The following is a 17,503-nucleotide window of genomic DNA, read 5'->3' on the forward strand; positions in this document are numbered from 1 at the left end:
TGGACTTGGACCTTAGTTGAAGGGGAAATAATATCGTGTCATAACAAATACTATGGACAGGCCTGTAAAACTTGTTCATGGGTTAGCGTACTTCTCACACTATGTCTATTCTTCCTTATTCTTGTGCTCCATATTGTTACACCCATCAAACTAATAGATAGAATCAGATTAAAAATAATATAATCCAAATTGATCGATTTATTTTATTTTGATCAATTTTCACTAATACAAATATGGACTAAGAAATGGATAAACCATGCCAGTCTATAGTCAACCCAGAAAAAGTCTTCCTTCACTCTTTCATGGATAGCGCATAACTACGCAAAGAAAACCAGTGACTCCCCCGAAGAAAATGGAGCTTTTCGATTCATCAAAGCAGGTGCTTCAAAACTTCCTCCGGCACTCCTCCACTCTGATGTATTCAGGTGGCGATTTTCTGCTCGATACCACGTTTTTACGTGGTTTCTCTGGTTCTCTGCACTTGATTTTGTTACTTGGACTCTTGGTTTCATGGGCTTGCAAGAAATTATGGGCACGGCGAAATGGTGTAGGCTCCAAAGAGAGCCGACGAAGAAGCAGAATTTGGTACTATAAGCCAACTTTGATTTGCTGTTTAAGCTTATCTGTGTTTAATCTGGTGTTGTGCGTGGCCAACTACTTTTATTGGCATGCAAATGATTGGTCGGAAGAGAAACTGGTTTCTCTTTTGGATTTAGCACTGAAATCTCTCGCTTGGGGAGCTCTCGGTGTTTGTTTGTACGGCCAAAGCTCCGATTTAGGAGTATCAAAGTTCCCTCTTTTGTTGAGACTCTGGTGGGGTTTCTACTTGTCCATTTCAAGTTATTGCCTCGTCATAGACATTGTTCTGTATGGAAAGCATGTTCCGGTGAAAACACGGTATTCTGTTTCTGATTTTGTCTCTGTTGTCACCGGTTTATTTTGCTGTTATGTGGGTTTCTTTGGTAAAATTGAGATCGATGATGATGTGCTTGAAGAACCCCTTTTGAATGGTAACTTGGTTGCAAGCAACACCGAATTAAGTAAACGCTCCGGAAGTAAGACTGTGACCCCGTACTCAAAAGCGGGTTTATTGAGTATAATTAGTTTCTCCTGGTTGAGTCCTTTAATTGCTGTCGGGAATAAGAAAACTCTGGACCTAGAGGATGTTCCCCAACTTGCTCCACGGGATAGTATAGTGGGGGCATTACCAGGTTTCAAGAAAAAGCTCGAGTCAGATGCTGGTTCAAGCAATGGAGTGACTACGTTTAAGCTGGTGAAGGCTTTGATCATGTCCGAATGGAAAGAAATAATCTCCACTGCGGTATTTGAGCTTCTTTTGACCCTAGCTTCTTACGTTGGTCCGTACCTTATTGATAATTTTGTCCAATTTCTTAATGGGCAACGTGAATTTGAAGGTGAAGGCTACCTTCTTGTTTCGGCATTTTTGGTTGCAAAGCTTGTTGAGTGCCTCTCCTTTAGGCAGATGATGTTTAGGCTACATCTTGTTGGGATTAGGATTCGCTCATTGCTGGTTGCAGTTATCTATGACAAGGGATTAAACCTTTCACGTCAGTCAAAACAAGGGCATACTAGCGGGGAAATCATTAATTTTATGGCTGTAGATGCAGAGAGAATTGGTGATTCTTGCTGGTGCATGCACGAACCTTGGCTAGTACTTGTACAAGTTGGGTTAGCCTTAGCGATTCTGTATAAAAATCTTGGGCTTGCATCTATTGCAGCTCTTGCGGCCTCCCTGCTTGTTATGTTAGCTAATATTCCCATGGGCAAGTTCCAGGAGAAATTTCAGGAAAAGTTGATGGAATCGAAAGACAAAAGGATGAAGGCGACTTCCGAGATCTTGCGAAACATGAAGATTTTGAAACTTCAGGCATGGGAGATGAAGTTTTTGTCCAAGATTACTGAATTGAGGAATATTGAGACAGGGTGGTTGAAAAAATTCGTTTATACTCAAGCAATGGCCTCTTTTGTCTTCTGGGGTGCCCCAACATTTGTTTCGGTGACTACATTTGGTACATGCATGTTATTGGGGATCCCACTATCGTCAGGGAAGATCTTATCTGCAATTGCAACGTTCAGGGTCCTCCAAGATCCCATCTATGCATTACCAGTTGTATTATCCATGATAGCTCAGACTAAGGTCTCACTTGACAGAATATCATCATTCCTGCGCCTTGAGGATCTCCAGAGCAATGTCGCTGAAAAACTTCCTAAGGGAACAACAGATATGGCAGTCGAGATCGTTGAGGGGAATTTTACGTGGGACTCGTCTTCCTCCGAACCCACAATAAAGGACATAAACTTGAAGGTATTCAATGGCATGAAAGTTGCAGTCTGTGGTACTGTGGGTTCGGGAAAATCGAGTTTACTTTCTTGCCTCCTGGGAGAATTGCCGAAGATATCCGGAACCCTCAAGTTATGTGGCAGTAAGGCTTATGTTGCTCAGTCTCCATGGATACAGAGTGGCAAGATTGAGGACAACATTTTATTCGGCAAGGAGATGAACCGTGAGAGATATGAAGGTACCCTCGAAGCCTGCTGTCTGAAGAAGGATTTGGAAATACTCCCATTTGGGGATCAAACAATTATAGGCGAGAGAGGGATAAATCTGAGCGGTGGACAGAAGCAAAGAGTACAGATTGCCCGTGCAATTTATCAAGATGCCGACATTTATCTACTCGATGACCCTTTCAGTGCCGTTGATATGCATACTGGATCTCATCTGTTTAAGGTTAATCGCTTTTTCCTGCTTTTCTGATTATGCACACACCACTCATCATTTGCTTTACATTAACCATTATGAAGTGTAGCTTTCTTAATGGAAAAACAAGTTTGACATAAAAAATCTTAGATGCCAGAATTTTCTTTGCAAGTCTTGGATTTGAGTTGTTTTCTCAATTTTCTGCTACCTCTCATGAAGATTACTAATTGAGTCTTCTATATGATAGGAATGTTTGCTAGGACTTTTAAGTTCGAAAACAGTGATCTATGTTACTCATCAAGTAGAATTCCTACAGACAGCTGATCTAATACTGGTGAGTGATTACTGACTTAAAAATTGGTTTTGCTTAGAGCCACTTGTTAAATGGTAGTAGGTATATTTGATAGGTCATGAGAGATGGAAAGATTACAGAAGCTGGAAAGTACAGCGAGATTCTTCACTGCGGAGCAGATTTTATGGAATTAGTAGGTGCACATGAGAAAGCTTTAGCTGAGCTTGGTTCCCACCAAGCTGGGCCAGATTCTGAAGCATCTGGTGTCAACAATGGAAACAGTCAAAACGAAAATACTGTGGAGAAGGAAGAAAAAAGAAATGTTCAAGATGGTGAAGTAAGGGCAAAAGGGCAGCTTGTTCAAGAAGAAGAGAGAGAGAAAGGTAGAGTTGGTTTTCTGGTGTACTGGAAATATATTACGACGGCATATGGAGGAGCTCTCGTGCCTTTCATTTTACTGGCCCAGTTTCTCTTCATGCTCCTTCAGATAGGAAGCAATTATTGGATGGCATGGGCAACCCCAGTGTCGGAGGACATGGAACCTGCTGTTTCGGGATCGACACTGTTACTTGTTTACGTAGCTTTGGCTGTTGGAAGCTCCTTTTGTATTCTTTTCAGGTCTACACTTTTGGCAGCTGCTGGCTACAAAACAGCTACAATACTCTTCAATAAATTGCATCTCGCAATATTTCGAGCCCCCATGTTGTTCTTTGATGCCACTCCAAGCGGACGAATTCTAAGTAGGGTGAGTCCTAATATGGAAAATAACTCGAATAGTGTCACGCCCCGACTCTCGAGCTCGCGACATCCCTACCTTACTCGCCACAGGTCATGAAGGATAGCGTCCCGGGTAGCTATCGACCTACGAAATTACGGCGCATGCGGAACGTGCAATTCTCCCGGACAACAAGATCAGCGGGGATAGTATAGCAGGAAAATCAACGCGGTCAATTCATCAAAACATAACTTCATTCAAAAGCCAAAGTAGACGAATCTTAACCCTACTGAGCTACAGAAAAATATGTACAACCCCATACTTCGGGGCGGCTCACTAGGACCTCAAAAGACACGGGGTCGGGTAAGGTTAATCCTTCGTCTACTCCCAAAAATCCTACCACAACCCTCTCGGTTTAACGTCCACGGCCTTCAGCACGGCCTGAAAATTGTTAACCACGACGGGGTGAGAAATTAATCTCGGTGAGCCAACGCCTAAGCTCGGTTAGGACGTTGATTCGCTCGTACACCCTAATAAGCAGCCACATCAACACGTAACGGATATTTCAACCACATGCAAGCTTACCCTCCGGGCCACATATAATGCAATGCGGACTTGACTTAATGGTCAACCAACCAAACCGATTCAACACACCGCAAAGCATTACAGCACTTGCATGTACAGGACACCACACGTAGTCCATTTATTAATCGGTGACCCACGCGACGGGCGTGGTTGGCGCACACGACCGGTGTGGCCCCAACACTACGACCGGCAGTGTCTACTGGCAGGACCAGGCATCGTCCCTTACTTCCGGCGACGGCGACCGAAAGCTATGTATCCTGTGCAACCGGCACGGCATAATGAGCATGTGCATTCCAAAAAGGAGCGTCGGGTCTGTCACAAGCCGCGACCGGCATCCGACAATTCGTGTGATCCGTACGACCGGCACGGTACGAACTTGTCGGGATCCCGTACGACCGGCACGGTTTACACCCATCATATGACCACTCAAGCACATCCGACAACCAGCCGGTTCATTTCTTGGATTTAGGTCGAATGCTCATACTCGCATGTTCAAATACTTGGCCCAAGGCCGTTTTCGTGCAAAAACATGCAATTTTATCTCATACGTGGTCACATGAATGCGCAATTTAAATCGATCGATTGACCAAGCAATTTGGGGCGATTAACCTCTAATCGAACCCCCACGGCAATCAACAATAAACCGGCACTCACGGCCAACAATTCAATAATTCAATTAGTCAATTGCAGCCAGTCAATTATTAATCTCAATTTCAATTCCAATTGCGCACTCGTCTCTGACCTATCGCTCACTCGCGATCAATCAATCAAATCAGTCAAATCCATCAATTCTAATCTAATCAGGCATAAAATCCTAACTAATTAGACTAACTTAACCAATTAGGGCCATTGAACCTAAACCAAGTTTCTAACCTATACCGGCCATAATCGAGCTACCTAAATACCTAATAATCTAATTAATCTAATCCGAACGCAATTAGCGCCCTAACCAAGAGTTAGGGGCTAACTCACAATTTTAATTGCTCGGGCGGTCTCAACTCGAGCGGCGGCGACGCGAACCTCGGCCCGGCCCGACGACGATTAAAGGCGGTCCGCGACTTAACTTGAACTCGACTTCAACCCGGTCCGGGACGGCCCGAACGACTTGGCGACACTTCGGGAAGGTGGCACGGGACTCGGGGTGGCGGCCGGTGGCCGGAGCTTGCCGGAATGGTGGCCGGCCGGCGTGAATGTTGCTCGGCCGAGCAGGGGCAGCAGCAAAACAGAGGCGTTCGGGGCTGTTTTTTGGGGGTTTCGGGCTGTGGAAAGCTTGGGGGAAAGTTGGCCAAGGTCGGGGGTGTCCGGGGAAGCTGTGGGTGGCGGCGACGGCGCCGGTGGACGGCCGGAGGCGGCCGAACAGCAGCAGCACAGTAATCGGCGCGAAAACAGGGGCAACTTCGGGCGGACGGGGAGGGTTTCCGAGGTTCAAATCGAGCTCCACAGGTGCCGATCGGTTGCGGGTGGCTTTGGGGGGACGTCAAGGGGTCGAGGACGATGTCCTAGGGTGGTTGGCGGGCTGTGGGTGCGGCTGAAACACGGTGGAGGGCGGCGAAACAGTGACCCGGCGAAAAACAGAGCAATCGGGACTTCGGGTCCGACCTAGGCTGTTTGCGGCGGTTTCCGGCGGTGCTCGGCGGTGGGACAGAGCCCGGGGGTCAAGGGGGAAGTGGAGTGGTGGTGGGTGGCGGTCGGAAGCGGCTCGGGGCGGCCGGAGGCAGCTCACAAGCTCACTGGACCCGAAACAGGGCAGGGGCGTCGGGCGGCTGTTCACGGCTTCCCGGGCGGCGCGCGGTGGTCGGGGAGGTGGCGACGAGGTGGCTGAGCGACAGCGGGGGAGTGAGGTGGTGGTCGGGGTGGTGGTGTCGCTCAAAAGGCTGGAAGAAGGAGGATGGAAGCCGTTCGGTGAGGGGTGATCGCGCGAGCAACAGGTGAGGGAGAGGAAGAGCGGACCACGGGGAGAGAGAAGAGGGAGGAGAGAGAGTGGGTCACGTGGGCTTGACTAGGGGGCTGACCAGATTTGATCGGGTGGGGCCCACGGGTCACTCAAATTAATGGTTTTTGGCTTATACGTATAATATCCAAGGGCGGTTCCGTAATTTGGCAAATCGGGACCGGGTTGGATTTTTGGCTCAACCGATTGGGGATAAAATTAGGAATTTCACGGGCTAGGTTCGGTCCGGAAAATTTTAGGCGCGAGGATTAAAAAAATTCTAAGTCACGGCGACCACGGTTTCGAGACCCAATCGAAACCGAACGACATTTCGGGACTCGTCCAAATTTGTCGTTTACGTCCTTGCGATCCAAAAATTTGCACCGACTAAAATTCAATTCTCTCCCTTTTTATTGAATTCGGGCAAATTACAAAGTCGGAATTTCCCGGGCGTTACAACTCTCCCCACCTTAGGAAATTTCGTCCCCGAAATTACAGTACAGTCACGATTCTTCAAAAAGATAAGGATAGCTGCTCTTCATAACTTCTTCGTTCTCCCAAGTAGCTCCTTTGGTCCCATGGTGTTGCCAAACCACCTTAACTAGCGGAATCGTCTTACTTCGGAGCACTTGCTCTTTCCTATCCACGATCCCGACCGGTCGTTCCACGTACCCGGCTCGCTCATCTAGCTCGATTTCCTCATAACTCAGCACATGAGCAAGGTCTGGTTCATACTTTCTTAACATTGACACGTGTAATACCTTACGTACTTGAGCCGGTCTCGACGGCGGTGCAAAACGACATGCCAGATTTCCAATCCGCTCCAAAATCTCGAAAGGCCCAATATACCTAGGGCTCAACTTTCCTTTCTCGTTCCACAGATGCCAATTTCAATCAACACTAATGGCAATTTGAGCATTCTATTTAAATGGGCAAGGTCAAATACTAATTGGTTCTTTCTTAACACTCCAAGATTGGAACTATCACTGGCAACCACTGGGATATTCATAGAATCATTGACTTCGTGTACCCATTTGAACCGAGGGTCAGACCACTCATTCTGCCATGACAGTTCGGCTCACGGACAATTGACGAGTCGAGGGCCACCTTGATTATCTCGATTTAGGGTTGGAATCACCCGTTCCTAGACCGATGGTAAAGTCGAGTACTATCGAGATCACCTCTCATGACCAATTCAAATTGATGCAGGATTAGTTCGTCTCGACCCGTATTCTTCCAACACGCGTCACTCGATCCAGGGTGATCGGTCCTTGACCGTTGCGCGGCTGGTACGGGGTTCTAGTACAATTCGTCCCTCACTGGATCAATGGTCTACTTGTCTGTCAATCAATGTTAGCTCGTAGCTCACACCACGTATCAATCCCTAGTGACTTCGGGGTGATCCTATGGGTGACTTACAGCTAAACAAGATTAACTCAAATCGATCCATGCCCGATTCAAGGTCGTCACATAGTCGAACCTCAATCAACGGCGCAACCGACTAGCACATTAAGCCATGATCCATGCCGAAGGTGACTTCTAACCTCTCGGTGGCCTCCCTCACTCTTGGCTGTCACTCGTGAATGGTCCGAGTGTATAGCAAAACTCTTGTAATCATCATCTCGTTCAGCTCCATGGTTTCACCTGACTTTCGCTGCGTATTCCAATCGGTTGTCTTCCCGAATTGCCACATCTCGCAATCTTAACCTTTTATCAGGTTGGCACCGATCCTAACGACTTATAGAGCTAGTTGGCAAATCTCATCCTACCGTCAACTCATAACTTGCCATTACGAACCTTTCCCGTTCGTTTCTACAATTTCTCATTCCTCATATTGCCCGAGGCTCCATTAGTTAAGGCATGCCTGCAAAAGCGTTTGCAACATCTATAAAGCATAAGAAATATTTTCTCTTCAGCGACAACAGGGAATCGGTTACTAGTTGCGGACTTAGATTGTCACCATGTGAGCTCAGCAACTGCATTTCTTACTGAAAAGAGTTTTACTATCTCGGCCTTTGCAGGTGCTGACTTGGGATAGAACGGGTGGATACAATCGCCGTCGAAGTCGGTACTAAGAGGTGCACGGACCAAGGGATTTATCTTCACAGTATGATAATCGTGTACATAAACCAATATTGCTTGTAAAATGTACTTATGTGTGGCTGGCGGCCTATTGATAAACACGATGTTCCCATCCATAATCCTGCAATGGACAGCTTGGCCAAGCCTCAAAGAGGTATGCCCTTTGGAATCCTCTCTAAGTGGATACATGGTTGAACCATCTTCGTGTGCTCGACATAGCTTCTTGTTGGCCAGATTCTGCATATAATTCATGTTACAAATAGTGACCTTCTCCTCAAATGTCATTCTCTGCGCCATCTTAGTAAGAACGCTTACTTCATTGACCTTCTTAAGGGCGTCACTAATGACCACACTGCGAGAGAAAAATCCTGAGCCTTCTCCGATCAATAGCGTCCTCATTTGTCAAGCCCTGCTATGGTAGCAGTAGTTATTAGCTCATTACCAATCCTATAACGTGTATCGATATCTCGAGATGCCTCTGCACTACTTACCTCATCAATCGAGGCTATCAACCAAAATCAATAACTTAAACTTATGGAGATGCCGCACCAATTTCGGACTCATACTCTACGAGTATCAGTTACTCCAATTCCATATCCATAATCCCTTCAAATGGGATACTCATTGATTCCCACGACTCAAGCTGAATCTTTGCCTTCCGAGGCTTGATCTATAACAACCCAAAATTTCAATCATAAAGTCCCGCTGTTTTCCCATCCTTAAAAGAACTGTTCATCCCACTACTTCTATCAGCTTTAATTCAAGCTTAAAACTTCATGATTCTCGCTAGCTTTCTTGCGTAGCTTAATCATTTTACCAACCAGAAGTATTGACGGAAGTTGATAGCTGAAACCATCAAGATACAGACGAGTTCAAACTTTCGTAATCCATAAAAGTACCAAGTCACCTTATTACAACTCATATGCGTAAGTCGAGTTTAACAAAAGTTCTTCTTATCTCGACTAGTCCTAGCTAACCTATAGCCAGGATATTCTACCACGAACGTCATCCTATCTCTATGCTTGGGACCGATTCGAAGATCCCGTGATACGTTTTCCTCCAGTCGTTCCCCCGTGGCCTATTCCGCTGTCTCGCGGGCGCTCTCTCACTTGATGACCAAACCGGCCACATCCAAAACATGCCCCTCCTCTAAACGGGCACGGACCAGGTCCATGCCTTTGGCGGCATAAGTGACATGCTCCATCTTGGCGGAACATCGGCTTGCCGATCGCCCTCTTCTTGTTGGGCGGGATGTGGTGTCTATCACTAGGCATCGGCCTCTTTCCTTGCCGAATGTCCCTTCTGTGCGAAGGTACAAACCGCGATCCGATTGCGGCAGCCCTTTCAGCCGGATCACGTTCTACCATCTGCGCCCTCTCATACAGGTCGTCATAATCCTTCGGGTTGAGCGGCACCAACACGCTCTTGATCTCCGGTTTCAGCCCATCCCGGAATCTTCTTGCCCTATCCACAGGGTCCTCTATCATTCTTGGGGCATACTTTGACAGCTCAGCAAATCTCGCCTCATATTCATCCACCGACAGCTGATTCTGACGCAGGCGAAGGAACTCAGCCATCTTCTGTTCCCTCGCGATTGTCGAGAAGTACTTTCCGTTAAAGGTCTCCACGAAGGCATTCCACGCCGGAACCGTACCTTCGGGAAAGACTCTGTCCTTAGAAGCTCTCCACCATGTACTCGCATTCCCCCGCAATTGATAAACGGCCAAAGTGACCTTATCCTCCTCGGTACACCTCAGCAGGGCAAACGCCTTCTCTAACTCCTCGATCCACGAGGTAGCGGCTTCGGGGTCTCCGCTCCCAGAGAACTTGGGCGGCTTCAATTTCAGAAATTGTTCCACTAACTTATGTGCTTGATGTCCAACATTCGCTGCTCCAGCTGGCACGTTTCCCCGTGGTACTTCAGCAAAGGCGGTAGCATTCTGGTTTCTAACTTGCTGCCCCATAAGGTCTCCAATGGCTCCCGGTGCTTGGAGAATCCCAGCCATAGTCGGCTCTTGCCCAACGGGCTCTGCAGCGCGCGGCGCTCTTTCTTCCTCTAGAATCTCCCCTATCGGCCTGACAGGCCCGGTCCGAGGTCCTCGGGGTGCTCTTCTACCACGTGCGCTCATTTTGCAGGCAAATTACGGAGTCCCGCATACCCCAGAGCAAAGCGCGGTCAGAAGGCAGCCCCACAACTTAAATCCAGAAATCAACAATCACATGCACAACGTTTATTAACCCACTAACTATCCCAATCTCAATCGCTCCTTATCACTCCGGGCCAATGACCGGATGGATCAGGCTGACCTTGCTCTGATACCACCTTGGGCGGGGATGTCACGCCCCGACTCTCGAGCTCGCGACATCCCTACCTTACTCGCCACAGGTCATGAAGGATAGCGTCCCGGGTAGCTATCGACCTACGAAATTACGGCGCATGCGGAACGTGCAATTCTCCCGGACAACAAGATCGGCGGGGATAGTATAGCGGGAAAATCAACGCGGTCAATTCATCAAAACATAACTTCATTCAAAAGCCAAAGTAGACGAATCTTAACCCTACTGAGTTACAGAAAAATATGTACAACCCCATACTTCGGGGCGGCTCACTAGGACCTCAAAAGACACGGGGTCGGGTAAGGTTAATCCTTCGTCTACTCCCAAAAATCCTACCACAACCCTCTCGGTTTAACGTCCACGGCCTTCAGCACGGCCTGAAAATTGTTAACCACGACGGGGTGAGAAATTAATCTCGGTGAGCCAACGCCTAAGCTCGGTTAGGACGTTGATTCGCTCGTACACCCTAATAAGCAGCCACATCAACACGAAACGGATATTTCAACCACATGCAAGCTTACCCTCCGGGCCACATATAATGCAATGCGGACTTGACTTAACAATCAACCAACCAAACCGATTCAACACACTGCAAAGCATTACAGCACTTGCATGTACGAGGACACCACACGTAGTCCATTTATTAATCGGTGACCCACGCGATCGGGCGTGGTTGGCGCACACGACCGGGTGTGGCCCCAACACTACGACCGGCGCGGTGTCTGCGCGGGACCGTGCATCGTCCCTTACTTCCCGGCGACGGCGATCGAAAGCTATGTATCCTGTGCAACCGGCACGGCATAAGTGACAGGCATTCCAAAAAGGAGCGTCGGTCCGTCACAAGCTACGACCGGCATCCGACAATTCGTGTGATCCGTACGACCGGCACGGGCACGAATTGACGTGCTTCTGACAAGTCGTGTGGTTCCGCACGACCGGCACGGTACGAACTTGTCGGGATCCCGTACGACCGGCACGGTTTACACCCATCATATGACCACTCAAGCACATCCGACAACCAGCCGGTTCATTTCTTGGATTTAGGTCGAATGCTCATACTCGCATGTTCAAATACTTGGCCCAAGGCCGTTTTCGTGCAAAAACATGCAATTTTATCTCATACGTGGTCACATGAATGCGCAATTTAAATCGACCGACAGACCAAGCAATTTGGGGCGATTAACCTCTAATCGAACCCCCACGGCAATCAACAGCCAAACCGGCACTCACGGCCAACAATTCAATAATTCAATTAGTCAATTACAGCCAGTCAATTATTAATCTCAATTTCAATTCCAATTGCGCACTCGTCTCTGACCTATCGCTCACTCGCGATCAATCAATCAAATCAGTCAAATCCATCAATTCTAATCTAATCAGGCATAAAATCCTAACTAATTAGACTAACTTAACCAATTAGGGCCATTGAACCTAAACCAAGTTTCTAACCTATACCGGCCATAATCGAGCTACCTAAATACCTAATAATCTAATTAATCTAATCCGAACGCAATTAGCGTCCTAACCAAGAGTTAGGGGCTAACTCACAATTTTAATTGCTCGGGCGGTCTCAACTCGAGCGGCGGCGACGCGAACTCGGCCCGGCCCGACGACGATTAAAGGCGGTCCGCGACTTAACTTGAACTTCGACTTCAACCCGGTCCGGGACGGCCCGAACGACTTGGCGACACTTCGGGAAGGTGGCACGGGACTCGGGGGTGGCGGCCGGTGGCCGGAGCTTGCCGGAACAGTGGCCGGCCGGCGTGAACAGTGCTCGGCCAGAGCAGGGGCAGCAGCAAAACAGAGGCGTTCGGGGCTGTTTTTGGGGGTTTCGGGCTGTGGAAAGCTTGGGGGAAAGTTGGCCAAGGTCGGGGGGTGTCTGGGGAAGCTGTGGGTGGCGGCGACGGCGCCGGTGGACGGCCGGAGGCGGCCGAACAGCAGCAGCACAGAATCGGCGCAGAAACAGGGCAACTTCGGGCAGAACAGGGGAGGGTTTCCGAGGTTCAAATCGAGCTCCACAGGTGCCGATCGGTTGCGGGTGGCTTTGGGGGACGTCAAGGGGTCGAGGACGATGTCCTAGGGTGGTTGGCGGGCTGTGGGTGCGGCTGAAACACGGTGGAGGGCGGCGAAACAGTGACCCGGCGAAAAACAGAGCAATCGGGACTTCGGGTCTGACCTAGGCTGTTTGCGGCGGTTTCCGGCGGTGCTCGGCGGTGGGACAGAGCCTGGGGGTCAAGGGGGAAGTGGAGTGGTGGTGGGTGGCGGTCGGAAGCGGCTCGGGGCGGCCGGAGCAGCTCACAAGCTCACTGGACCCGAAACAGGGCAGGGGCGTCGGGCGGCTGTTCACGGCTTCCGGGGCGGCGCGCGGTGGTCGGGGAGGTGGCGACGAGGTGGCTGAGCGACAGCGGGGGAGTGAGGTGGTGGTCGGGGGTGGTGGTGTCGCTCAAAAGGCTGGAAGAAGGAGGATGGAAGCTGTTCGGTGAGGGGGTGATCGCGCGAGCAACAGTGAGGGAGAGGAAGAGCAGACCAGCGGGAGAGAGAAGAGGGAGGAGAGAGAGTGGGTCACGTGGGCTTGACTAGGGGGCTGACCAGATTTGACTGGGTGGGGCCCACGGGTCACTCAAATTAATGGTTTTTGGCTTATACGTATAATATCCAAGGGCGGTTCCGTAATTTGGCAAATCGGGACTGGTTGGATTTTTGGCTCAACCGATTGGGGATAAAATTAGGAATTTCACGGGCTAGGTTCGGTCCGGAAAATTTTAGGCGCGAGGATTAAAAAAATTCTAAGTCACGGCGACCACGGTTTCGAGACCCAATCGAAACCGAACGACATTTCGGGACTCGTCCAAATTTGTCGTTTACGTCCTTGCGATCCAAAAATTTGCACCGACTAAAATTCAATTCTCTCCCTTTTTATTGAATTCGGGCAAATTACAAAGTCGGAATTTCCCAGGCGTCACAAATAGTTTAAAGAGATATATATCTGAATCCATAGGGAAGACAGATTATGCTTTTGTTGATTCATGTCTTGTTTATTTCAATTTCTTTTTCTTGAATGAGTGATGGATTGGATTGTGATGCAATGTTTCTTTTCAGGTCTCAACAGACCAGAGTGCTCTGGATTTGAGCTTTCCATCTATGGTTTCAGGATTTGCCTTCTCAATGATCCGGCTCCTGGGAGTTATCATTTTGATATCTCAGGTTGCATGGCAAGTTCTTATAATTTTTATCCCTGTGACCGCAATCTGTGTCTGGTATCAGCAATATTACATCCCTTCTGCTCGAGAACTGGCACGGTTGGTCGGTGTGAGCAAAGCTCCAGTGATCCAGCACTTTGCTGAAACAATTTCTGGATCGACCACTATTCATGGCTTTGATCAAGAATCAAGATTCCGGAACACAAATATGGAGCTGTCTGATGCATATTCTCGGCCCAAGTTCCATGTTGCTGGAGCAATGGAATGGCTTTGTTTTCGCTTGGATATGCTATCAACGGTCACATTTGGAATCTCTTTGATTTTGTTAATCTCTATTCCAGAGGGATTCATAGACCCAGGTAACAATGTCCTTGGCTGAGATCTTCTAAATGGCTATCTAGACCGATGAATACATTAGTGATCCTAACCTACTTCTGTTCTTCTCTCTGAAGCAATCGCGGGCTTAGCTGTGACGTATGCACTTAATTTGAACATGATACAGACAAGGGTCATTTGGAGTTTGTGTAATATGGAGAACAAAATTATATTGGTTGAAAGGATACTTCAATACACTGGCATCTCAAGTGAGCCCCCTCTTAAAATAGCGGATAATTGGCCCCGTCCTACATGGCCAACATGCGGAGAGATCGCCATTTCCGATCTGCAGGTGCTACGAAAATTTATTTTCTGTTATGCCAAAACAATTTGTCAGCATGTTTTGTGCCGTCATTTGGACACAATTCACCTTTCTGACAATTTGGGCGGAATGCCAGGTCCAATATGCTCCACACTTGCCGCTTGTTCTGCGAGGCATCACGTGCACTTTTCCTGGAGGTATGAAAACGGGCATCGTGGGGAGAACAGGCAGTGGCAAATCGACTCTCATACAAACACTTTTCCGCATAGTAGAACCCTGTGCAGGTCAAATCTTAATAGATGGCATTAATATCTCCTCAATTGGGCTGCACGATCTGAGGTCTAGATTAAGTATCATCCCTCAAGATCCAACCATGTTTGAGGGTTCCGTGCGAAGCAATCTAGACCCTCTTGAGGAGTACTCTGATGAGCAGATTTGGGAGGTGCATTCATTTATCTTCACAACGATTGCCGATTTTTTCACCATTAGAGTTTCTCTTCCAGCTTATACAATATGGAACTACAGTTAACTAATCTATCTTGCAATTGTAGGCATTGGATAAGTGCCAACTTGGGGATGAAGTCAGGAAGAAAGAAGGGAAACTGGATTCTACAGGTTATCTTTTGGACCCTTTTTTTACTATCCAAGAAGTGCTCAACACATTCTGGAGTCGAATTTGTCTCATCCCTTAGCTCTATTATCTCGAGCTGCAGTTACTGAGAATGGTGAGAACTGGAGCATGGGACAGAGGCAACTGGTGTGTCTCGGTCGCGTGCTGCTCAAGAAAAGCAAGATCTTGGTACTTGACGAAGCTACTGCATCTGTGGACACGGCAACTGATAATCTGATTCAGCAAACGCTGAGGCATCACTTCTCGGACTGTACCGTTATAACAATTGCACATCGGATCACCTCAATTCTTGATAGCGACATGGTTCTCCTCCTAGAGCACGGTCAGTAGTTTTTAACATGATCTCATCTCGGCCTTTCACATTCAGCTTATGCTTCATCATTGTTGTCTCACCTCTCTCTCTCTCTCTCTCTGGTTGTATCCAGGCCTTGTTGCTGAATATGATACGCCGAGAAGATTGCTAGACAATGAATCTTCATTGTTCGAACAGCTTGTAGCAGAGTACACAATGAGGTCCAAGTCTGGTTTCAGCAATTGAAGAACCACCTACTTCAAGTTGATCAGGAACTACTGCTTCTAAAGATGAGAGGAGTTGGAGTAGTTCGCTCAGCCACGCCATTGCTAATAACTGCCTATCTTTTATTACTAAATCTGATGCAATTTAAAGTGTAAACTAGACGCATTTGGTTGATGTCGTTATACTGCATATGCGTCGCATATGGTATCTCTACGTTGAGAATGTTCTGATGGAGGGAAATGAGAGTAAAGTGGGAGCAAGTCCTTGTTCTTTGGAAGATTTATCTTGTGTATAGTGTCATGACCTAAAAATCTAATTTTCCAACTTTAGGTTAATGGATTACTAAATTAATTACTCAAATTAATTAACTTAGCTTGAACTCTCTCAAGTTCTACCAAATCGTGACTTATGGTTTGAATGATTATCTTGCAAAAGATTTTTATTTTTTTCGGAGCCACTATTAATTAGAAATCTAAATAAAATAGCGGGAGTACTATTTTATTTCCACGAATTAGAGATTTTTAGTTCGGAACCTGATTACATTAGTTTTTCAATTAATATCCTTTCAGTATCAATTTCATAAAAAAAAGTTCGATTTTGCAATTTTGATGAATTCTAACTGGTGCAATTTTTTGGGTTTTCTTTTTATGTTATTTTTTTTTTGATGTATTTTCGAAATTAAAATTAATGAAAAATGTGAGTGAATTGGTTCAAGATTATCTTAAAGTTTCTTGGATTCAACTTGCATTAATTCCCAAAATTTTTAAGAAAATCTTTTTACCCGACATCTAGGTCTTTTAAAATCTATCCTAATGGATTCGAAAGATTTTATTTGCTGAGTGTAATCCACAAGATAGGATTTTCTAGAAAAATTCATCTTTCTAAAAATGATAAGATGTCTTCCTAATCTTTTTTTTTCTTTTCTTTGATTTTTTGACATGAAAATTAAACATGAGACATGAATATTTTTATTTGTTTCTTTTTCCAAATTTTTTTTGTTTTTTTTTTTTTTTTGGGGTTTTTATGAATGAATTTAAATTGCAAATCTTTTAATGAAAAGATGATTACCGCCAAATCTTTCAAATTAAATTTTGCTCTGAAGCCCGACGGATCGACCCTCAAAATTTGAAATTCTAGCTATAGAAATAGTTTCATCTAAAGCCTAATAGATAGGCTTATTTCCTTTTTGCGGTTGCAGATTAGAAACTTTTCCTAATCAATTACATTGTGAAATATTTTGAATATCTTGGGTATCTTTAGTAAATTTTCAAATTATCACAAGATTATCACAAAATTCCCAAAATATTTACAATGAATCATAATCTTTAAAATATATATATATATATATATATATATATATATAAATATATTCAATATCCAAATCTAAACGTGCAATCCACTTTCTAGCTTTTAGTTATTCAAGTGAATGTTCAAGATTTTCAAGGATATGCGGATATGCAATATTCAATTTTTTGATGCACAATCTTCCAAATTAGACAATCGAATATTGTATTATCCTAAATCAAGCAACAAAATCTTCAAGATATGAAATGGAATGCACAATTCACGCAAAATAGGCAAGGAAGATATTTTAAAATATAGAATAGGACACTATACCTAATCCTCGAGATATGCTTTTTCCTTTTCGAACTTGCGCCAAATCTTGCGGATCAAACTTCGACTCTTTCGAACCAACTCAAGAAGGTTGGACTTGCGGATCAGCAACTTGTGGTGTGGCCACAACAATAGGACTGCTTGGACCTTGTGGTGATGGCTCTCGGTAAGGCCAGTGGGATCGTGGCTGAAATTTCTGCACTGCAACTAAGAATTGAAATAGCTGGATTTGTTTAATAGCCAG

The 17,503-nt window shown here is 46.3% G+C and overlaps 1 protein-coding gene across 1 annotated transcript; it reads left to right on the forward strand.

Moving 5' to 3' along the window:
* Positions 1 to 268: 268 nt before the first annotated feature.
* LOC115748876 (ABC transporter C family member 3-like) lies at positions 269 to 15,922 on the forward strand. The gene is made up of 9 exons (XM_030685520.2): positions 269 to 2,749; positions 2,967 to 3,053; positions 3,127 to 3,756; positions 13,760 to 14,219; positions 14,313 to 14,527; positions 14,634 to 14,939; positions 15,049 to 15,112; positions 15,211 to 15,450; positions 15,554 to 15,922. Exons 1-9 carry the CDS (start codon positions 353 to 355, stop codon positions 15,664 to 15,666), a joined length of 4,512 nt encoding a protein of 1,503 aa, XP_030541380.2. The 5' UTR covers positions 269 to 352; the 3' UTR covers positions 15,667 to 15,922.
* The last annotated feature ends 1,581 nt before the right edge of the window (positions 15,923 to 17,503 follow it).

Source organism: Rhodamnia argentea, chromosome 2, assembly GCF_020921035.1.
Source record: "Rhodamnia argentea isolate NSW1041297 chromosome 2, ASM2092103v1, whole genome shotgun sequence".
Taxonomy (NCBI): domain Eukaryota; kingdom Viridiplantae; phylum Streptophyta; class Magnoliopsida; order Myrtales; family Myrtaceae; genus Rhodamnia; species Rhodamnia argentea.